The sequence below is a fragment of the Cicer arietinum genome, chromosome 3 (genome assembly GCF_000331145.2).
Source record: "Cicer arietinum cultivar CDC Frontier isolate Library 1 chromosome 3, Cicar.CDCFrontier_v2.0, whole genome shotgun sequence".
In the NCBI taxonomy this organism is placed as follows: domain Eukaryota; kingdom Viridiplantae; phylum Streptophyta; class Magnoliopsida; order Fabales; family Fabaceae; genus Cicer; species Cicer arietinum.
Window position 1 is genome coordinate 66,547,475 of NC_021162.2, and position 24,406 is coordinate 66,571,880.

The 24,406-nt window shown below is 33.7% G+C and overlaps 1 protein-coding gene across 3 annotated transcripts; it reads left to right on the top strand.

Annotated features, from left to right (window-relative positions):
• Window positions 1-22,701, top strand: LOC101506279 (ferredoxin-dependent glutamate synthase, chloroplastic). Of its 3 annotated transcripts, XR_189552.4 has the most exons (34): window positions 3-403; window positions 2,201-2,513; window positions 3,304-3,746; window positions 3,829-3,960; window positions 5,664-5,762; window positions 6,694-6,764; window positions 6,936-7,032; window positions 7,773-7,865; window positions 8,862-9,007; window positions 9,559-9,718; window positions 11,157-11,267; window positions 11,369-11,584; window positions 11,778-11,935; window positions 12,848-12,977; window positions 14,436-14,494; window positions 14,628-14,733; window positions 15,582-15,678; window positions 15,837-15,952; window positions 16,038-16,235; window positions 16,379-16,489; window positions 17,821-18,060; window positions 18,150-18,248; window positions 18,369-18,464; window positions 18,564-18,761; window positions 18,857-18,931; window positions 19,110-19,238; window positions 19,342-19,440; window positions 20,026-20,168; window positions 20,260-20,353; window positions 20,767-21,005; window positions 21,123-21,201; window positions 21,943-22,026; window positions 22,141-22,392; window positions 22,485-22,701. XR_189552.4 is itself a non-coding variant. In XM_004493350.4 (33 exons), the coding sequence occupies exons 1-33, from the start codon at window positions 143-145 to the stop codon at window positions 22,300-22,302; spliced, it is 4,854 nt and encodes a 1,617-aa protein (XP_004493407.1). In that variant the 5' UTR covers window positions 3-142; the 3' UTR covers window positions 22,303-22,701. The 3 variants fall into 3 exon arrangements, 2 of the variants coding, with proteins under 2 accessions (XP_073222025.1, XP_004493407.1); XM_004493350.4 differs by having other exon boundaries at window positions 22,141-22,701; XM_073365924.1 differs by lacking the exons at window positions 22,141-22,392; window positions 22,485-22,701 and having other exon boundaries at window positions 1-403; window positions 21,787-22,026.
• Window positions 22,702-24,406: the final 1,705 nt, after the last annotated feature.

Genomic DNA, 24,406 nt, shown 5'->3' on the forward strand with positions numbered 1-24,406 from the left:
AAGTTGGTGGTGTGTATGAGTTAATCATTTTGTGACCTCTCCCTCCTCTTCTTCTTTTTATCTTCATTCATTCATTCTCACTCACACACTCACTCATACGTTCACTTTCTTTCTCTTCTCTCTCTCCTCCCTCTCTCTAACGATGGCGCTGAACACGGTGTCGTCGGTTTCTCAACTGCTACGTCTCTCCGATAATTTCACTTCCATCGGTAACCGTCACTTGCTCATTGACTTCGCTCCTTTCCGCCGCAAATCTAAACGGTTTAACCGTAGATTGACACCGTTTATAACTCCAGCTCCCCTCCGTCATAACTCCGTCAAATCTGTTCTTCATCTTGATAATCGACTTGATCCTCCTCTTCCTTCTCCTCCTTCTTCTTCAACTTCTGATTTAAAACCACAGGTCCGTTTTGTTTTTTAGTAGTTGCTAATTTTGTTCAACGACTTTTATTTTCTTCCTTCAACTATGCTTTGTTTCGAAAGATTTATGAAATCGTTGATTTGGTATTGTATGGTAGTACTTCATCAGTTTAAGACCTTGCTTATTATAAAACAAAGTTTTCTACAGAAATATCGCTGTAAAACTTCGCTCTAAGTTTTTTTGCTTAGTTTCGAGAGAATTACTAATATTTTTTAGTTTATATCGGTGAGCTGATAGTAGTAACTGACTTACTGGATTTAAATTGCGGTAGTTCTGTGATCCTTGTTATTGCAAAAAATCGCAGTAAAATAAGGTTGAAGCTGTCGCTAATATTGTTGCTGAGATATCAAAAACTTGATGTAGTGGTTACAATTGCAGTCGCCGATTTACTTTGAGCGAATTAAAGAGTGAAGTGATAAGCGAGGTCAATGGTGTGATCTCTATCCTCATCACATTACTAATAATTTATAACAATATTAATATTATTAACATAGGTTATTCCAAAAACAAAAACTTTTGACGAGGGATAAGAGGTGACTTCAAAGAACTGAGTATTGAGATGTCATTTCAAAAGTGCTTCTGTTGAGAATAGAACAGTATCCCAAAACTAAAGCTGGGAGGCCAATATCTTGTTTGAGTCATCGGAAAGTAAACAATTAAGAACAACAATTACCAAAAAGAAAGGGGACATAGTGTCACTTTTCCCAAGTAGCTGCTGTCCTTGGAACCACTAACAGGGCTCTCTGTTCACAATCACAAAAATTCTAGCTGTTGAGACTTGAGAGACAGCTTGAAATCCAACTCAACAAGCTTATATAGGAAACCACCCTACTCATAAGTTCTCTCAAAATCGAACAGGAAGTCTAAATTGCGCATTCTTATCCTTTTGATATATGTGGCTACTTTTTTTGAAAAAAATATCTGCAGCTACTTCATTAGTTCTCAAACTAAAGTCTCTCAGACTGCAATGTAGGCACTTTGATTCTCTGAATTGGCATCAGAAAAGCTCTGTTTCAATCTAATTGAGGGACCTAAGTGATGAGTTTGTACAAGCTAGTTAAGAAATTAATTGGCCGACGAGCGATAATACTTAGATGAATTATTCTTCTAGAAGAGCCCGCCCCCTGAAAGATACGGGGTTTTTTCCTCTCCCTACTTACATGATTTAATTTCTTATATAAAAAGATAAAAGGGTACCCCTAAGATAAGAATGTTTAATCCTGGTGTAAAGGAATAAATAAAAGGGAGGATGTCCGGAGGCAAAAAGCACAGTTGGAGGTAGTATTAAGGGCCTGCAGTCATTTCAGGTTAACCCAGCGAGTTTTCGCAAGCAAAATGATAAATGAAGTTAAAAATCTCATTACTGGATAAAATTTATCCAACACCATTTGAAGGTGCCCTTCTTTCAGAAATTTCAGTAGTGCGGGAAGAAGGAAACTGTCCCCTGAGTTTACCAATTATGATTTTTTAAAATATTATTCAGGGATACGTTCTAGAATATCAGGTTTCCAAATGCAGATTTTTGTTTATTTAGAAATGCATTGGAGACCATAATCCATGTGTAGAATGGTAATTACCAAGTGTGCTTTTATACCCTGCCTTGCGTTTCCATCCATAATTAGCAGTTTGCATTGCAATTGATTAAAGGTTGGTCCAACGGGTCTGGATTGTTTTATAAAATTGTCTCTTAAATCAATGCTTCATTGATGATCTGTTCATCTGTGTGGCTTGTAATTTACACAACAGTGTGTTTAATAATTCTAGTCGCTTATTCATTAGGTTGCAAATTTGGAGGATATACTGTCAGAAAGAGGGGCATGTGGTGTTGGATTCATTGCCAATTTGGAAAATAAGGGATCACATGAGATTGTTAAGGATGCTTTAAATGCTTTAAGCTGTATGGAACATCGTGGGGGCTGTGGTGCAGATAATGACTCTGGTGATGGTTCTGGGGTGATGACAGCAATTCCATGGGATCTATTTGACAATTGGGCAAACAAGCAAGGGATTGCTACCTTTGATAAGTTGCACACTGGCGTTGGAATGGTTTTCCTACCCAAAGATGTAGAACATGCAAATAAGGCCAAGAAAGGTAACAAGTGTTCTTATTTTGAAGGGCATGATTTAACTAAGTTTGCATGATGTCTGTCTTTTATCGTTTCACTAAGACTAGCATGTTTATGTGTTTGTGAATAATTTACTTGCTGCGCATCTCTCTCTCTCTCTCCATATATATATACACACAACAACAACAACAACCAAGCCTTATCCCACTAAGTAGGGTTGACTACATGAATAAAACTATGCCGTAATATTCTGTTATATAACATCTCTATCCAACTCATTAATCTCTCATTAATCTCTATGTTCTTCTTAATAGTTTCTCTTATAGTTTTTCTGTCTTCCTCTACCTCTAGGGATTTGACTACCTTCCATCTTATCTACTCCTTACTACATAATCTATAGGTCTCCTCTCAACATGTCCAAACCACCTAAGCCGAATTTCCACCATTTTTCCTACAATTGGTGCCACCCCAACTCTTTTTTAATGGCCAACAACTATTCCTCTCATTTTCACATTATAAAAGTCCTCTCATTTGATGTGCTCCCTATATATCCTATATATGTGTGTGTGTGCACAGTCACTCATTTGGGTAAGGGAGTTTTGTAGATTTTTCATTGATCCAGTTTGCAATTCTTTAACATAGCTTAGTTTTTGACGTTTTTCTTGAACATTACTTAGTTATTTCTCATTGACACTATAAAGCCTCTGTTGCTGCCATCATGGCTTGTGTAGTGCATTCTTTAAAGGCATCAAAGTGAATTTTTCATTTTAAGATAACAGGTTGTGTTCTGACATGTAATTTTAATTTTCTCTTTAGTTATTGTAAATACATTTCAGCAAGAAGGTCTTGAGGTGCTTGGGTGGAGGCCAGTCCCTGTAAATACTTCTGTTGTAGGTTATTATGCAAAGGAAACCATGCCCAATATACAGCAAGTATTTGTCAAGATCGGGAAGGAAGAAAATGTTGATGACATTGAACGAGAACTGTACATCTGTAGAAAACTGATTGAAAAGGAAGTAGGCTCGGAAAGTTGGGGAAATGAGCTTTATTTCTGTTCTTTATCCAATCGAACAATAGTTTACAAGGGGATGCTTCGCTCAGAAGTTTTGGGGTTATTTTATTCTGACCTTCAAAATGATCTTTATAATTCCCCTTTTGCCATTTATCATCGAAGGTATAGCACAAATACTAGTCCTAGATGGCCACTTGCTCAACCAATGAGGCTTCTTGGTCATAATGGAGAGATCAACACCATACAGGTTGAGTTTTGTCAGGCATTAAAAATCTTTCAGTGGAATTTTACCTTGAATGGATTTATGAAATGGTTACATATACATGCAGGGGAACTTGAATTGGATGCAGTCACGAGAGCCATCATTGAAGTCACCTGTATGGCGAGGTCGTGAAAATGAAATTCGTCCCTTTGGAAATCCAAAGGCATCAGATTCGGCAAATCTTGACAGTGCTGCAGAAGTATGTCAATAACTATATATAAAGTTATGAAGAGTGCTAGCAAGTAGCAACACTCGCTCTAACACTTTGTTTCCAACACTCACTTTTTCATTGGGGTGAAATTCACGTAGGTCCAACCGTTTTGGAAATGGGCCCCACATGAATTTCACACAATAAGAGAGTGAGTGTCGGAAAGAGAGTATTTGAGTGAGTGTTGCTATTACTACTCTTAAGTTATTTGTTCCTTTTGCTAGAGGATCTTGATGATGGTGATTCATTAGAATTTTGAAATTAGTTGTTGAAAAAGATATGATCCTCATACTCCTATAACTCCTTTATTTCGGTTTTACGTTATCTAGTTTAATCTAATCTTATTGTATAAAATTTAAAGATATCCAATTTATTAGGCTAAGGCTTTGATCATGGTGCGCACTTTTGTTTAGACTGAAATACTTAATAGAATTATAAATAATTTGTTATATAGACTCAGGTCTCATGCAATCCTGCTCTCTATGCTATGCTATGTGTTTTTTTTTTTTTTTTTCCTTTTTATTGTTAGAGAGAAAATGATCTTTTATTTTTCAAGTTGCTTTGAAGCTTCGGAAATGGCCTTCTAGCATTTTTTATTTATCAATTGATCTGCATGGTTTTTCAATTCCTTGAATCATTAATCGTGTGTATTATTTTAAAGGGTATGGTTGGAATAAGTGGAGCAATTTTTTTTGTTCTTTTTCATGATAATGGGCTTTGTTGAGAGTGGATGGTGATATGGTCTGAATAGTGGTTAAAAATGGGAGACAAACCTCACTTTACACGTCAGATTTGTGGGATTGAGATAGAACGAACCTGAATTATAAGATGTTTTCAAAGTCTAACGTAGATCCTTTGGGCCACCTGGTATTATCGAGCCATTGAGTCGCACTCTAGATGTTTTGAGAGTGCGTATTGGACTCCCACTTTGGATAGTGATATAGCCTAAGTAGAGGTTATAAGAGGCAATCCTCACCTTATAAACCAGTTTTGCGGGATTGGGCCCAATCTAAATTCTATGAGGCTTGTTTGCAGGGTTTTGGTGATTATGGATGGAATGAATTTTTTTTTGTTAGAAGCTTCTTCCTTCCCCTTGTATATATTAAATAGTTGTTTTGTTGACTTTATGTGGATTTTTGTGCTCTTGATTTTCTTGGGAAAAGGAGTAATTGATAGTTTCATGTAGGATTGACAGAGCGACAGGTGAATGAGCTCTTTAGAGTTATTTTTCTTTGTTTTATGTGTTTTATTTTTCCTTTTTGTTTGCTCTAGGAAAATTTCTTATCCTTATTTGTTTGTGTTACTCTTATTTTTGTTGAATGTATTCCTTCTTTTATCAAAGTAAAATACCATCAAACAGAAAAACTGAAAGCAAGTTTCTCTTATTTTTGTTGAATGTTTTCCTTCTTTTATCAAAGTATAATACTATCAAACAGAAAAACTGAAAGCAAGAAAACGGTGTTCCACTTAGCCAGGGTTACTCAGAATATAACTTGTGTAGTTTTTTATTTCAGCGACTCTTTTTCCCCCTTTATCTGTTGTGTTTCTTACTTTAAGATATACAAATTCCTTATTTGTATTTTTCTGTGAGCTCTCTCTGTTTTGAGATTTTTCCTGTCTATCAAATTCTGTAGACTTGACTTGAGTTAATGGTCATGTTTATATCTGAATCTGAATGGTCTCATATGGTTCAGTTGTTAATAAGAAGTGGTCGAAGCCCTGAGGAATCCATGATGATTCTTGTTCCAGAGGCTTACAAGAACCATCCAACACTGTCTATCAAATACCCTGAGGTATTCCCTCCCCACCCCCCCTTTTTTTAAATAACTGCATTTATGCATAGTGTCACCAATTTCATGAATCCTCTGTTAAAGCATTTTTATCCACTTCTTTAATCCAGATAACAACTCATATTCTATCCATATATCATTTACTGTATCTCATATTTGCCAGTATTGCTTTTCTTTTTCTAATTATACAAAAAGTTGTAGAGAGATTCCTTGTGCAGTTGGGGACAAGGTTATTAATGGTGGATAGTGTTCATGGTGGCAAGCCTAGAATCCGTCATTAAAAAAGGGCATGTGGCACTGTGACCTATAGCATAGCCGACACATGACAGTTAAAAGGAAAATATGATATATATATATATATATATAGACACACAAACATTCTGCAGAATATAATAAATAAACAAGAAGGTCTACGTCAAGAACAATAAACTAGAAACATATCCCAATAAGTAAAATTCACTGAAAGTATCATTATTAGCAGCCCTTAAACCACTGAACAAAGAGGTCAGATTCACAATGAAATAGAAAAATAGGACAAAGCTGAGAAGGAAATATAGATAGACAAAGGAGTAGAGAACAGAACAGGGGATACAAAGATGGGTTTGAAAATAGTAAAATGCAAAAAAAGGAAAGGAGGAAGAGAGTGGGTTGATCACCCGAGACCTGCAATTTGTTGAAAATTGGTCATTTACTGGAAAAGGGCCAGTTGCCAGAGATTGCAGAAGGGATGTTAGAGCAGCTGTAGAGGGCTATTAAGGACCCTCAATGTTCATGCTTGCTATGGATTGGAAAAATGTGGTCATTATGGACACTCTCTTCATGCTTGCTATGCAAAAATGAAAATTGCTGCATCTTATCTTTTCTTACAATCTTTTGAATCCTTTCTCTCCAATTTCTGCATTGAAGTGTCCTTAATGCTGTTTTTATTTCTTAGGCGGTTGACTTCTATGACTACTACAAGGGTCAAATGGAAGCTTGGGATGGACCTGCCTTGCTTTTATTCAGGTATCAATGCTAAGAACAAATCCAGAGGATGATTCCTGTAGTAAATAGGAATCAGGTTTAATTGTTCAATGAATTTACCTGTAGTAAATAGCCAGAGAACTTTTTTTTAATCTTTTCTTCCAAAGCTGATATTTTTATGTGAGTGTTGGTAATCCAATTTATGTGTCACAGTGATGGAAAAACTGTTGGTGCATGCCTTGACCGTAATGGACTTCGACCTGCTAGGTATTGGCGAACATCAGACAATATGGTCTATGTTGCTTCTGAGGTAAAGTCCCTAACTTTCATCCCTTGGCTAATATGGTTGACTTAATTTTGTATGATTTCATGGATCAGATGACAGTTCTACTTTATTTGTCTTATTCTAGAACTTTTTGTAGATAATCTTATTTTGGCTGTATTTGGGCTTTGAGAAGCCAAGATCTGATAAACTCCATTTTATTGAATCTTCTATTATCTCAGCTTGTCGTTGTTAAAGACTGTTTAGCCACTTTTATTACTTTCCTTCTGAATAGCATCATATTAATTGTTTGCTTTAAGTCTGCTGCTATTATTGAGTTACAAATGTTAAGATTAAACAGAGACTGATGTTTGCATATTATATACACACTCAAGGACAGTATTTCAGATATTAGATTTCTCACCTTTCTTCGGTTCTTATCGTTGTATACATCCTGCAAGTGTAGGTCTTGCTTTGCCTTTGCTTCTTCTGTGTTAAGAGTCATTATATTGATAAGTTACTAAGGTTTAGTCTTGAGTATATGGGCTCGGCTCACATGTCTTTCTTATGTACTACTTAATTAACCTAGTAATATTAATATGAGGGTAACTACACATTGTAGTGTATCTCATTACAACATTTTCTCACGTTTCATCTATTTCTCATTCTACATTTGTATCAGTCTTTATTGTTGTGATGTTGAAATCCAATAATCCGGTCTCTTTAGAAAATTGGTTTTGAAAGCTGGCATCTTTACTAATAATATGTTTTGTCACTTTCTCTTTTAGGTTGGTGTTGTACCAGTGGATGAGTCAAAGGTTATTTTGAAAGGAAGATTAGGTCCAGGCATGATGATAACAGTTGATTTACTCGGTGGCCAGGTTTGCACCACAATATTTTCTTGTCTTGGGTATCGCTTTTGAACATAGTCATATTCTATCTTGTAATTGCTGTTTGTTCCTGCAAAATGCAAATATCAGTATAATTTATTGAGTTAGATATTTATCCAACTTACAGTTTTTCTTTTATTTGGTTCATCATTGTGTGCCCCACTGTGAATTAAAGTTGCTCATTGATCAGAAGCTTGTCAAGAGTTTCCCTGTAAAAAACATGTTGCTAGCCTAGCCCTTCCTTTTATAACCTTATCTATATCTTTAGATACTGAAATTTTGTTAGTGAAGCCAAGTTTTATGCTCTGTAGTCTACTAAAAGCATACGGGCTCATAGTCTTTTAAAAGAAGAAGGACTACTAAATTGATATTTGAGAACTATATCATATGAAATTTAATAGTACAAGAGATGTAATGGTTTTGTTTGAAAGCTGATAAACGGAAGTTTGATAATTTCACTCAACGACAGCTCATCTAACATCATTTTATGTCACATTGGGTAACTTATGTCTAATTGACTGATAAAATTTATTTCTATCATTTGCAAGAAAGTAATAATATATGGTGACGTCATAGTCTATTAGAGACAAGTTTCAGTCTCATGCCATCCATTGCTGTATTGTATAAGAACAATGGTTTGTACTATTGGGCATGTGATCAGCGAAGCCCATAGCCCAGTGCTATCTCTGTCATTCAGTCTCAGTAAAAATACTGAGATTCAGCTGTAGTGCTGTACCCACTCAGTTCAAAACATTCTAATGCCTTCAGTATGCATTTTCTCTCACTTTCTTTTCTACAGGTTTTTAACACAGTTTGTGATTCCAATGTCTTAAAACTTTGGTTGCTGATGACTGAGTTCTTGTATGAGAGAACATATGCTCTCCTTTTGTTTTCCTAATAATTTGCCCTTAATTTTCATGTTTAAAAAAGGTTGAATATGTTGTTGTCTCATGGGCTTAGTTCACTTTCAAAATGTTTTTTTGCTAGGTTTACGAGAATATGGAGGTTAAAAAACGAGTAGCCTTATCAAATCCATATGGGAACTGGATCAAGGAAAATTTGCGGTCTTTGAAATCTGGGAACTTCCTTTCATCGTCTGTGATGGACAATGATGCAATATTAAGACACCAACAGTGAGAGTTCTATGTAGATTTTGCTCTTAGTTTTTATGCTTGATAAGGGAATTTTTGTTTTGAAGTGCTGCCATTTTAAATCCCATCAAACCCATTGCTTTACTCACTGTTATTGTGTAACATTCTATGTGATTTTTATTTGCTTTCTTGTAATGTATGAGGACTAGAAATTTGGTTTAGATTGAAAATTGTGATTAAACTACAACAGGTTCCCTTTCTAAAGCAAAATATTCTTCTCTAGGAAGTAGGAAAAGGGCTTTTATGTGTAGTGTCTCATTTTTTTTCAATATCAAGTTCAATGGGTTTAGGCTGCTTCAAGTGACATAATGCTGAAACTTTTATAAGCTAATGTTCTATGGCATGTTAATGGGAAAATGGTATGCTCTTCTTTGCAGCTTACAATATAACATCATATGTGGTTCTTTAAGATGTAATACTTTTTAAGCTAATGTTCAATAGCATGTTGATGGGAAAGTGGGTTTGCTCTTCATTGCAGCTTACAATGCAACATCTTATATGGTTAGTACTTAGCCGCTCTTTGGTGAGACCAGGGCATTTGGGTACTCCAGTGAAGATGTCCAGATGGTGATTGAGAGTATGGCTTCTCAAGGAAAGGAGCCTACATTTTGTATGGGAGATGATATTCCATTAGCAGCGTTGTCTCAGAAACCTCACATGCTTTTTGATTACTTTAAACAACGTTTTGCACAGGTAAACCAGATCACTTTCCTACAAATTATTCTAGAAAGTAATTTCCTCGGTATTGTGACCATGATTTTCTATGATAGTGCCAAGTCACTCATATGATTAGTGGATGACCATGTGTTACTATTAAATGTGTTATACTTTGTTCATAATGTCATGCAATACATAACATTGTTGTTTGTCTGTACTCTATGGTATTCACTGTATGTCAGTATTAAGGGTCTATTCATATCCCTTTACTGTTCATATATGTTGGGAATCTTTAGTAAGAATTTGGAAATTTTAATTGAAAGAAATAAAAAGAAAGAGCACGATTTTATTGAAAGAACTAGAATAGGCTAGAAGATATTTCAAAGGTTTTCCCTCCCTAGAATTATGCTGTTTACAATACAACTAACTAATGTATGGACTTATACATGATATCTCCTCTAAATAACCTGTTGGTAAATGAATAAGTTATAAGTCTCACGTTCGATAGGGTAAACGAAAATGTATAAGTGGGGAGTGCATTGCAATATGAGTTGGGGACAAACATTTAGAAGAGGATTGCTTGAGCAACTTCAAGTAAATAATTATTTTTTCTTCTGCGATACCATTTGTTGTGGGGTGTCAACATATGTGAATTCGTGGATGATATCCTGTTTACTAGTGAAACTGAAAAGGTTATGATTGACATATTCTTTACCATTGTCGGAACATAATCATTTTATGTTTTCCCCAAATTGGGTTTGTGCCATATAATAAAATTAAATAAACAAATGCTTTATCCTTCGTCAAGAAAATCTAAGTTACTCGAGTACGCCATCAATAAAGGAAACAAGCCATCTTGCACCAAAAATATTAGAAGGATAAGTAGTATGAGAGTCACTGGACTCTATTCTAAACACTATTAATGAAGGTCACACTGATTTGTTTAAACACTATTCTAAATTTATTAGGTCTGATTAATGGGCCAAATACAAATAATTATAGGAGAGGAGATTAGCTTCCATCCATGAATGTGACTTAGTCTATATACATCCCTCTTCAATCATCTCATCTTTTCAAAAAGTTTGACTTCATTTCTTCTATATTCTAGATACATTCATTCATCTCTTGAAATGTGTCTCTTAAATTTCCACAATTTACATGAATATTTAATATTGTTTGGAAATTTTAATTGATTTCCCAATACATATATTACACTGGATGACGGTGGGTTACGAACACATTACTTTAAAGACTGGAGTCACGGGACTCTCAAGTGACTAATTTGAAGACTTTTGATTAACTTTTGGACTGCCCATTAAATATCTAACTATAAAGTTGTACTTGCCTATAGTTTTGTAACTTATCAAGTACAGTAAACCTCACTCTGTTGCAGTTTTAGATTTTTACTATTTTAATTTGTTTTGTATGTCATATCTTTTTATAATCTTTTCAATTCACTTTCTGATGCTAAAAGGTTACAAATCCTGCAATTGATCCGCTTCGAGAAGGGCTAGTTATGTCTCTTGAAGTGAATATAGGGAAGAGAGGGAATATATTGGAAACAGGACCAGAAAATGCTTCACAGGTATTTTGGCACACATTTGTGATGTTTATTTGTCATCATCAAATTATATCCATGATTTTGATGTTTTTTCCTGCACACACGTTGATATGATTTTGGAGCAGGTTATATTATCTAGTCCGGTATTGAATGAAGGGGAACTTGAGTCATTATTAAAAGACTCTCACTTAAAACCTCAAGTATTGCACACATTTTTTGATATAACTAAGGGGATTGATGGTTCCTTGGAGAAAGCATTAAATAAGCTTTGCGACGCTGCAGACGAAGCTGTCAGAAATGGCTCCCAGCTGCTTATTCTTTCAGACCGTTCAGAAGCACTGGTAAGGACCGTCTAATAGCTTCTTTATCTTTCCAAAGAAGTGTGTACATTATAGCTCTCAAGGATAGAAATGATTAGCTGGTACAGATTTAATTTGATGATTACTAAACCAGATTCGCTATTGTCTGCAACTGCAATGGCCTTTTGTGCATGTTTGATAGGGTTAATAATACAATCCATTTTTTTTGTCCCAGGAACCAACTCATCCTGCAATTCCCATACTTCTTGCTGTTGGTACTGTTCATCAGCATCTAATCCAGAATGGCCTTCGGATGTCAGCTTCAATTGTAGCAGATACTGCTCAGTGCTTTAGCACTCATCAGTTTGCGTGCTTAATAGGATATGGTGCAAGGTTATTTAATGTCTCCACTTAAGCCTTTGGATGTTGTTATTGTTGTATGAATTATGGATCGTGTTGATTCTTGTGGATTGCCTCCAACAGTCCAACTATCTTTATGCATCAAGATTCCATCTGTACAGTTGGAGCTTTAAGCTTTAATTGACCTGTTGTGTGTTCAACCTTACATTAGGAGTTATGTTGTTTTATGGGACGAAGTGTTGGGCAGTAAAAAACCAACATGAAGATAAGTTAGCAGAGATGCGAATGCTGTGTTGGATGTGTGGAAAGATTAGACAAGATAGGATTAGAAATGACTACATTAGAGAGAGAGTTGGAGGAGCACTTATAGTAGAAAATATGGTAGAAACATGACTTAGGTGGTTTGGACATGTAGAGAGGAGACTTGTAGATTTTGTAGTGAGGAGAGTAGATCAAATGGAGGATAGTCAAATTGTCAGAGGCAGGGGAAAACCTAAGAAAACTATAAGAAAAACTATTAGGAAAGACTTAGAGATTAATGAGCTGGAACGAGATATGTTATATGATAGAATGTTATGGCGTCGTTTGATCCATGTAGCCAACTTTGATTAGTGGGAAAAGGCTTAGTTGTTGTTGTTGTTCATTTGTTAGCTCTATATAGTGTTAAACTGGGTATAAATTGAAGATTTTTGCCATGTTAGTTTGCTATTTTATGATATGGTTGCATTCTTACCCTTCTAACAAAGTCTTTTTTATTTGAACTTAATAAATTTTATTGTTGTATTTCCACATAAAAAAAATTGTTCACTGGTGTCATTGGAAATAGTTCCACCATGCACTATTTGTTTGCAGCAAAGGAAACTGGGATTTATGCCCAGTTAAATTCCCTTGCCTCTATGTTTTTGACCACAACATGATATATATATATCTGTGTGTATGTTGCAGTGCTGTGTGTCCATACTTGGCATTGGAAACATGCCGTCAATGGCGTTTGAGTAATAAAACTGTAAATCTGATGAAGAATGGAAAGATGCCCACTGTATCAATTGAACAAGCGCAGAAGAACTACTGCAAGGTTGGTGCTTAACTTTAAACCACTATTTAGACTTTATTCTAGATGTAGATCTGAAAATAAGTTATATGTTATTTTTTGTCACCGTTTGGGGGAGAATTTTTTCCCTCCTTCATAGTGTTTATTTCCTGTTAATGAATTCCCCTTTATTATTAGTAGGTATAACTATAGTTTTGGTCTCCTTATTTTCATCAATTCACTAAATTGGTCCTCTTATTTTAAAATTTAACAATTTTAGTCCCTTCTTCAGAATTTTTAACTAAAAAATAGCAATTTAACATATTTTAAATAATCTGACATACAATTTCGTGATGTAAAATCATCTAGATGCGTTAATTATTTATGTTATTAGTTAAATTACAACAATGAATAATTTTAGAAGTGGAAAATGAAGTTTTTAGATGTTATTGCAATTTCATAGTTATTAATCATTCAACTTATTATATTATATGTCACATTGTTTAAAATATGTCACATCACTTTTTTTAATTAAAAAATCCGAGAGAGGGGACAAAACTGTTTGGTGTTAAAATAGAATGACCAATTTTGTAAATTCGATTAAAATAAGATGACCATAATTACAATTAAACCTTAATATTATTATTATTATTATTATTATTATTAGGCTTAAATGCACTTCTGCTCCTTCTATTTTGTTAAAAATAAACTTTTAGCCCTCTCATTTCTAAAAAAAGGGTTTTTGGTAACTATTAACTAATTCTTGGAATTTTTTTGGTCCCATCATTTTGACGATGTGACACTCTCATCAATTAGGTGACACTTAATTCTTGTTAATAATTTTATTTATATATTAGCATATTTAAATTTTAGAATATTTAAATAAAATATTTAAAATTTATTTAGTTTATTTATCTTTGTTATAATAATTTAAAATTTTATAATATTTATATAAAATATTTAGAATTTTATTTATTTTGTTTTAGATATTTGAATATTATTTTTAATATTTAAATTTGTTACATTTTTTATTTATTTAATATTTACTTTATTTATATTTATAAAAATTTAAAATAAATCTATTTCATTTATAGATTAAAATATTTCCAATTTATCTATTTTTATCCAACAATAATTTAAAATATTTAGATAATTTTTTTTAATATTTTAATATATAAATAATAAAATTAATTACGACAATAATAACATATAAATTATTTTATCCAAGTCACAAATGGCACATAAATGTCACATTATTAACGAGAATGTCACAGTAAAAAAATGGTAGAGAGCAAAAAAATTCAAAAAATTAGTTAATACGGGATCAGGAAGCTAGTTTTAGAAATAGGGGGATTAAAAGTTTATTTTTGGCAAAATAGAGGGACTAAAAATGCATAAAAGTCTTATTATTATTATTGTTTATTATTATTATTATTATTATTATTATTATTATTATATAAACATAACTAATGACAAATAATTTACATTTTTCCTGCATGCCAGGCTGTAAAAGCAGGTCTTCTTAAAATTCTTTCCAAAATGGGCATCTCATTGCTTTCAAGGTACAATGCCAGAAAAGGCTGCCTTGATAATTTTTATAATGAATTAATAGTTTCTTGGTTTTTTTATTTATTTATTTTCTCATTTTCCTTACTGATGTCATGATTTTGACAAATCAATGTCAATTCTATACAGTTACTGTGGTGCACAAATATTTGAAGTCTACGGCTTAGGAAAGGAAGTTGTAGATCTTGCATTCAGAGGAAGTGTATCGAAAATTGGTGGATTAACTTTTGATGAGGTGAGGAAGAATACAGAACTCGAGCATATGAGTGAAAATGCAAACTTTGCTAATATTACTGGAAATATGAGCTTCTATTTATTTATAAGCCACTTTTTTTTTTTAATCAAGGAATCAATATTTAGCAAAAGTAGTGCAAAAAATAGAAAACATAGTTACAAATTGTGAAATAGAACACAACCTGAAACCCAGCAAAAGATAAAAAAAACTGCAGAACACCCACCCAACAATAGCAGACCCAAGAAACCGAAACATTAATTACAAAATAGGCCATGTGATGAATTCTCTACATGCTATACAAATCAGCCACCCCCAAGCATGGTATGATTCAGAGGATGGAACAATGCACAACTTTATACATTATTTTATATGATCTATCTATATTTGTCAACATTTTTTATCTATCCAACTTCTTCTCTTGTATAACTTATAATCCTCCTTTCTTGCACTTCTCATTTTGTTCTCTTGTCGAATTCTTCTTCTATTGAATAAGACTTGTGTGTCTAAACTGCACAACGAAGGTATATTAGATAGACTAAAATTGATTTGCAATTGTAACAGATATTACTTTGAATGACTCCTTTAAGGAGAACTTGAGGTTTGTGATGTGAACTTGGTACGTGCAATATTAATTGCTAGACTTTTGATACTTACCCTTCCTATTCTCTGGGATTAGAATCTTGTGTGTCAACACTCAGGTGCAATTATGCACTTTCTTTTGCATAAGAATTTGTGAATGCATATTTATGAACAGAGTATCAGTGGAAGAATACACATACTTGCTGAATTTACTATATGATGGATATCAATTATAACGAAACTTCCCTCTTATTTCTTATGTGGTGTAGCTGGCAAGAGAGACTTTGTCTTTCTGGGTGAAGGCATTCTCTGAAGATACAGCTAAAAGATTGGAAAATTTTGGATTTATACAGTTCAGACCAGGAGGTATTGTTTACTGCTGGACTTATTGAAGAATCAGTTTAATTTTTGCTGTGTTTTTGGAAGCACAGATTGAGTGCTACTGTTCTATCGAGGAAAATTGCATTCAAATTAGTATTCCTGGTGCATTAGAAATTGACTGATTTTGATTTACATTTTTAAAGGCGAGTATCATGCAAATAATCCAGAGATGTCAAAGTTGCTCCACAAAGCTGTTCGTCAGAAAAGCCAAAATTCCTTTTCAGTTTATCAACAATATTTGGCTAATCGACCTGTGAATGTGGGTCCTTAAAATTCTACTTTTGTGCTGTTATCATAGATTTTATTATAACAGGATTATGTGAGATATCTTATGTTCATTGCAGGTTCTCCGTGATCTTCTTGAGTTCAAAAGTGACCGTGCCCCAATACCTGTGGGGAAGGTTGAACCTGCTTCATCTATTGTGCAACGGTTTTGCACTGGGGGGATGTCACTTGGGGCTATATCTAGGGAAACTCATGAAGCAATTGCAATTGCAATGAATAGATTAGGTGGAAAGTCAAATTCAGGGGAAGGTGGTGAGGTAATATAATTTTCATCCCACTGTAACTGTTGGTATAGATGCATTCATATTCAATAAAAGGCAATTATTTTGTTTCTTTAATTTTATCAACTTTTTTATTTTCACTTCAACTATAACTTAATGTATTTATATATTGCTTTTAGGATCCTATTCGCTGGAAACCACTTACTGATGTTGTTGATGGTTACTCTGCAACTCTTCCACATCTTAAAGGTCTTCAAAATGGGGACACTGCTACTAGTGCCATTAAACAGGTTGTTGTACTGAAATTTCGGAAAATGCCTTAATAAACTTTATTGACTATAGTAAAGTTATTATCCTGTTTATTGTGGAATGGTTGTGCTTTATTTATTCCTTCTCTTGTCAAAATGGAAATGCTTGACCATTTGATAAAATCCTTATAGCACACAGCTTCACAAAAACTATTATTCTCAGTTCAAACTAAATACTAGGATCTGATTGTTTAGCCGATGCCCTTGCAATCAGATGATTTTGATGTTTTCTCACGAACCAGTGCCAACTTTGCCACAGTATCCTGTAACTATGCACCCTTAAATGAAAATTTGTAAAAAGAAGGAGTAGAGCAAACTAATGTTATTAATTGATTGTCTTACCTGTGCATTGAAGAACAACCATCAACGAACATCAAATTTTAAAAATTGTTCTGCACTCCTAAACATGAATAAAAACTCGGATCCTCAAATAATATGAATAGTCCTCCTGTCTTACCTTTGCCACAGTATCCTGTAACTATGCTACCTTAAATGAAAATTTGTAAAAAGACAGGAGTAGAGCAAACTAATGTTATTAATTGATTGTCTTACCTGTGCATTGAAGAACAACCATCAACGAACACCAAATTTTAAAAATTGTTCTGCACTCCTAAACATGAATAAAAACTCGGATCCTCAAATAATGAATAGTCCTCCTGTTCCCACTCACTCAAACCTAGGTGTCGTATGTGAAATATCTGTGCTCTTCCTAAAGTGCAGTAGGCACGATGGAGCTTGCGAGATGCGAAGGTATTCCTGCAGTATTAACTTCATGGATAAATTAGGAATGTTGGTATTTTATCGGTTTAAATAAATTAGGAAGATAAAATCCTGGAATTAATGTAAGGATTAGTCAAATCCTAAATGATTGGATTTATCTTCTCTTTTTATTTGTTTGGGATTTGAATCCTAAATTATTGGTTGTCTCCTTGTGTTATTTCTATTTAAGTTGTACTAATCAGTTGTTATCAAATAAATCAATAAAGCAAATATTTCTACAAACTTAATGGTCCAGATGCATGAAAAAATATATCAAAAGTTGGTAAGGTTATAGATCCTCATGCATATTTCATATTCTCTGGAGGTATGATTTACATTTGTTAGATCAAGTAAGTATTCATTATGTGTTATAAATTAATGATGAATTTTTACTTCTTAATCCAAGTGGATAACTAGTTAGCTTTTATATCCATTATGTCTGGCTGAATTAAATTGTGTTTGATCTAAAACAGGTCAGGTAACTATTTGCTCTAGTAATCTAGAAATTTTGGTGAACAGTGGTAATCTGATGAAATATTTTGCCTTTTCCTAAGGTTGCTTCAGGGAGGTTTGGTGTGACTCCAACATTCTTGGCAAATGCTGATCAGATTGAAATCAAAATTGCACAAGGTGCAAAGCCTGGTGAAGGTGGACAGTTGCCTGGTAAAAAAGTTAGCATGTATATTGCAAGGTTGAGAAATTCTAAACCAGGGGTTCCTCTTATATCTCCACCTCCTCACCATGACATTTATTCAATTGAGGATCTTGCTCAATTGATCTTCGATCTTCACCAGGTGACTTTTTTGCTTGTCTTTTCACTTGTTGCTTTTGAATGAACTCTAGCGCAATGAGCAAAAATCTCCATGGTTCACTGGTTGAACAGGTGAACCCTAAGGCCAAGGTATCAGTAAAACTGGTGGCTGAAGCTGGAATTGGTACTGTTGCATCTGGGGTTGCAAAGGGCAATGCTGACATTATACAGGTGTCTACTGAGGCCTATGATCCGTATAATTTTTAGATGCATGTATAATTTGATTTCTCTGATATCTCTATTCTTCATCATTGGTGAAGTGTAACATATCATGATGCAATCAACTTACAGATTTCAGGACATGACGGGGGAACAGGAGCAAGCCCTATAAGTTCCATAAAACATGCAGGAGGTCCTTGGGAACTTGGGCTTACGGAATCTCACCAGGTTACATTTGAATCATGAAACTGTAATTGCATTCTATTCTTATCATCCTATCATGAGAAGTTATTTTTCATTTAATTTTGTGGACTATTTTTCTTTCAGACACTCGTTGAAAATGGACTCAGAGAAAGGGTTATTCTCAGAGTTGATGGTGGATTTAGAAGTGGAGTTGATGTCATGATGGCAGCAATAATGGGTGCGGATGAGTATGGGTTTGGTTCAGTGGCAATGATTGCTACTGGATGTGTCATGGCTCGCATTTGCCACACCAATAACTGCCCAGTTGGTGTTGCCAGTCAGGTTAATATAAAACTGATTTGTTATTACATGCTTTTATGTACTGATTTCTGTGCTTTATGCCTTTATCTAATAAGAATTTTACCATTGCATTTCAGAGGGAAGAGTTGCGTGCACGCTTTCCGGGTGTTCCTGGTGATCTTGTCAACCTTTTTTTATATATAGCTGAGGAGGTATTTTGGGGATGCTGGTGATATCTTTCATGTTCATCTTAATGTTCCTTATTTTGGAGTTACCATTATTGTTATAATTTACATATTCCACTTTGAAATACAGATTAGTTGGTTTTTTTTTTTTTTCCCATTCTATCTAGAATAAATATAACTATTATTTTTATCATTATTTGACCAGGTAAGAGGAACTTTAGCACAGCTAGGGTATGAGAAGTTAGATGATATAATTGGCCGGACAGAGTTATTGCGACCAAGAGATATATCTCTTGTGAAAACTCAGCATCTAGATCTGAGTTATATCCTCTCTGTATGTATAGCCTATCATCATATGTTTTTTTTTTTTCCTCTTTACGCCTGAGTTGAATAGATACCTGACTCTCTGGGTTGTATGGAATAACTTTAATTTTCAGAGTGCTGGCTTACCTAAATGGAGCAGTACAGAAATCAGGAATCAGGAGCCACATACAAATGGTCCTGTTCTGGATGATGTTTTGCTAGCAGACCCAGAGGTAACCTTATAAACAACTATAGGTGTTCGCTTTTAAAAAACTGTTGGCACCTTATTTGCAATCAATTTTCTTTAGACCAGTTTGTATGTGAATCATAGTCGTTCTCAACTACTAGGACTCTGATATGAACCAACAATTAAGAGTTGAAGAATATATACAAGATAGAACATAAAATGGTAAAATGGTATCTACTAGTAGTGAAGAAATTTAACGCAAAAGAATAAAATAAGATAGGCTGTCTCATTATTTTTCGTCAGCATGACAAATGCTATCTTATTATTGTCTCCAGCATAATGAAAAGGTTCAGAAATTATTCAATTTTTTTTCATCCATTAAACGTTAAGGTAGGGAGAGGGAGGGGAGTAGAAAATACTGCGCTCCTGCAAGTGATTTGTGAGATGTAACATTTATCTATTTTCAATATATTTTTCCTTGTAGTTGATTGCACACTTCTCAACATTTCTTAATTCAAACAAATTATTTTTTTCTCTAAAAACACTGTAACTAATGTGCTTGCTGACGAGTAATTCAATTTATAAAAAGGTCACAAAAGTGCAATCTTCCATTGAAAATATTTTTGTTCAGATTGCAGATGCCATTGAAAATGAAAAGGCAGTTAGTAAGACCATAAAAATATACAATGTTGATCGTTCTGTCTGTGGGCGTATAGCTGGTGTTATTGCAAAGAAGTACGGTGACACTGGTTTTGCTGGACAGTTGAACATAACGTAAGACGGCCTGATATGCAGTTTGAACACTAATATATTAAAGCTGGATGTATTTAACTGAAAGCTGATTTTTTTCTCTCCATGTTTCCAGATTTACAGGAAGTGCTGGACAGTCATTTGGGTGCTTTTTGACACCTGGAATGAATATTCGCCTTGTAGGAGAGGCTAATGATTATGTTGGGAAGGTATCTTATTAACTCTGATGTTTTGCATTACTACATGATAATGAGTGTGAGACTAGTGCTAATAAATTTCAAGTAGTAAGGAAATGAAAGAAAATCTGAGTGGAGGGAATTCTGGAGAAACTGTAATCTGAATCTGTTATTTAATTCAATAATAAATGATAATGATAATAGCAGAACCTTTGTATTTGTAGCAGTTTAGGAGTATAAGGCTGTTAACTAACGAAAACAACCCAACAGTAACTGTCTCAAACTAACTATAACTGACAGATTTTAGCAGAAAATAATGTACTGCAATAGACTGTTTAGTAACAAAGTAGCAAAAAGGAACATACTGATACAGTATATAAAGTCTCACAGCACACAACATAAAGCACAAGAGAAAACATTCTACTCTAACACTTGACTGCTGTTAGGGCATTGCTGGAGGTGAATTGGTTGTTACTCCAGTTGACAAGATAGGGTTTCAACCCGAGGATGCAGCTATTGTTGGGAACACTTGCTTGTATGGGGCAACAGGTGGACAGGTCTTTGTTAGAGGGAAAGCTGGGGAAAGGTTTGCTGTCAGAAACTCACTTGCTGAAGCTGTGGTTGAAGGCACAGGAGATCATTGCTGTGAGTACATGACCGGTGGCTGTGTCGTTATCCTGGGAAAGTGAGTAATATTTCTTTATCTTCTCCTCATCCTCGACCCTTCTTTCTTTGTGACCCTTTTCATTGAAGTATTTGAAGTAAGCTAGCAGATGATTTCAAACATTTTATACCTTGACAGAGTGGGTAGAAATGTAGCTGCTGGAATGACAGGAGGGTTGGCTTACATTCTTGATGAGGACGATACTCTCATTCCTAAGGTTTGTACCAGAATTTGTTTCACTATCCTTTCTCTATGTGTAATGGGTGCATGCTTATCCCACATGATCTCGTTGATCCATGTAGCCGACTTCACCTAGTGGATAAGCCTTGGTTGTGTTGTTGCTTTAAAGGTTTATTTGTAACAACTAACAAGCTTAAACCTCAGTAAGTTTTAGCTTGAGGAGTATATGAAAAAAATCTCATGCCATTTAATTTGTATCTTCGGATATTTTAATGCATCTTAGTGTCTAGTATATCTGGATATACATAATGTGGTCTAGTACTAAACTTCCTAATTAAATAAACAAACAAATAATGAAGTATAAAGCAATATGGGTTAGTATTAAACTTCAAGAATTTAATAAAATTGAAAATATATATATATATATATATATATATATATATCTAAGATACAATCCATATTTTTTATACTTCATTATTTGTTTCCTTATTTAATTTGGATTAAAAGTCTAGTATAAATATACATAAAGGTTAGTGCTTTGTCTTGTGTAGTTGTGTATAGTAAAACCATAATAACAAAATTTACAATTCTAAGTGTTTGTTCTTTTTCTTACTTTCTTCAGTACCTTCAATCTTATAGACTTCAACACTACAAATTATTGGTTGACCGCAGCAAAGTTCTTTGCACCTCTTCCCCCAGCAAAGTCCTTGAAAGCTGTTATTCTTGTTGCTTCAAACAAAATCTTGCTAATGTTTCGTTTTCCGTTTAACTGAGACAGATAAACAGAGAAATTGTGAAAATTCAACGAGTATCAGCGCCTGTGGGGCAGATGCAGCTGAAGAAACTAATTGAAGCCCATGTTGTAAGCTCTCAATATACACTCACTTTGATTATGCACGTGCGCTTATAACATAGGAGGACAATTATAAATTTGATAATCATAACACAATCATTTTTGTAACCTCTTTGTATGAAGGAAAAAACTGGTAGCAACAAAGGTGCAGCTATTTTGAAGGACTGGGACAACTATTTATCACTATTTTGGCAGCTGGTTCCACCTAGCGAAGAAGATACACCTGAGGCTAATGCCAAGTATGACATAACTGCTACAGAGCAGGTCACTTTGCAGTCTGCTTAGGGAGCAATGCAAGCTTAAATTGATTGCCAGGCTATGGTGCCATGTTTGTGTCCCTACTTTGTACAGGGATGGGAAGGCTAAATCAATGGGGTGAGAATTCTAACCAAAATATGGGACTAAACTTACCTTTGAAACATTGACGGGCTTCATTCTATCTCAAGATCATATTTTACACTTTGCAGCTGTAAGAGGCCCCCTTGTACATCCCTTTGAAGCATTAGCCTTCTCCTTCCTCAAAGCTTTTGTATGTATAGCCATTTGAAATAAAATCTGTAAATTAAATGCAGTTCTTTTGAATCTGATTGGAGGTTTTCTGTTGGACGGTGAAAATAAATTAGTTGGGCATGATTCGATGCTAGTCTCGGTATCGTTTGATGAAATGGAAATTGTTATTTTTCACTTGCAGAATTGATATGCATTCTTGCTTTGCAATAATTCAAATGGGTAGTTGTGATTTGTGGACATTGGAAATTATTATATTTTCACTTGCAGAATGAATGTGTTCTTTTTTTTTTGCACTAATAATTGAAATGGCTAGAAACAAAGAACTTCAGAAAAAAAATATAAAACTACAAATATAAAAACATATGTAGCATTTCATACTATTATCAAAACAATTTTGGTATATATTTCCAAAATATTATGAAAAAATGATACAAATCTAATGCAATATTGAAAATATTTTTTTAAGTAATACAAATCTAATTATCTATGTATTCTAATTTGTAACATTGACGACCAAAAGTATTCTCAATTTGTAATGAGTTGAAGTTATCGATTTAAATTTAACAAATACTACAATAAAATAAAAAATCAAACAATATCACATTAACACAATGAAATAAACAATATTAAACATTAAGACAAAATCACATTAAAAAAAATAGATTTACATAACAATAACTTATTTCGATTTTGAGAAATAAAAATGACTCCAATCCATCTGTGTAGATGTTATTTTGCTTATATATAGTACATTATTTAGCATATAATAAATATATAATATTTATGTATCGATAAAAATTGAATTAACCGAACAAATCTAAATTGCAGTTAATATATAATTCGGGTCGAATATCTTTTTTTTTATGATTAAAGTAGTATTACCTTGTTCTTTAAATCAAATTATTTTTAATGATTTATCTTATGACTTGGATTGTTACACTACATGTAGTTTTACGCAATAAATAATTTAAACATACGTAATAATAAAATTAACTTTATACAGTTTGATATTTCAATTATGTTCAGACCATTCAAATCCAAATATTGTATACACTTTCCACGAGAATACTTGCAATAGCAATATTCAACAATACCACTAACCAACTTGAACAGTGTTAAAGAGAGAAATACTTATATAAACTCAACAATATATTAGACACACTTATATAAATAAATAAATAAATAAATAATTAAATAATATGATTAAATTACTTTTCATTTAATTTTATTTATTTATGTGTATCAAAATAGTGTGTCCATATAAGACTCGCTCTGTTAAAGAAGTTCTATCATAACTCAATTTATATTGCAAATAACCCCAATCTGCTTAAATTGATGTGATATATCAAAGAGTTGTGTAAATATATTTTTTAGGCAGTGTACTTATTTATACATACTTTAGCTAGGAAAATAGTAAAAATATTCTAGTTGAGCAAATTTTGGGCATTACTCGTGAGCAAATCTTGAAATAATTTTATTACATGTATCAAATACAAATGATTCTATTATTCATCAGACCCAAATGAAAGTAAACATAAAAACAAGAAACAAATCCAAACTCAAGATTTATTATTATTTATTATAGTATATAGAATATATATCTCCTATATATCGACAATGTTGAACTGACTGAGATCATCAGGGTTTCTTTGTAAGACAAAGCTGTAATAATCAAAAGCTAAATTATAATGACAGGAAGGAACATAAACAAGAGTGCTGTGATTATCACCACCATAAACAATATTGATTTAAACCCAAAAACTTGTGTCATTGATGCTTAATTATGATAATCACAAACTTAAAAAATAATAGGTGTCTCTTGTTGCTCTGACTCAACCCAATGTTTAACGATATTGATACCGAGACTGATCCAAAAAAC

Coding starts and splice junctions, on each gene's coding strand:
- LOC101506279 (XM_004493350.4), top strand. CDS start 143: ATGGCGCTGAACACGGTGTCGTCGGTTTCTCAACTGCTACGTCTCTCC. Junction 3,961..5,663: donor ATCTTGACAGTGCTGCAGAA/GTATGTCAATAA, acceptor CATATGGTTCAG/TTGTTAATAAGAAGTGGTCG. Junction 9,008..9,558: donor GCAATATTAAGACACCAACA/GTGAGAGTTCTA, acceptor TGGTGAGACCAG/GGCATTTGGGTACTCCAGTG.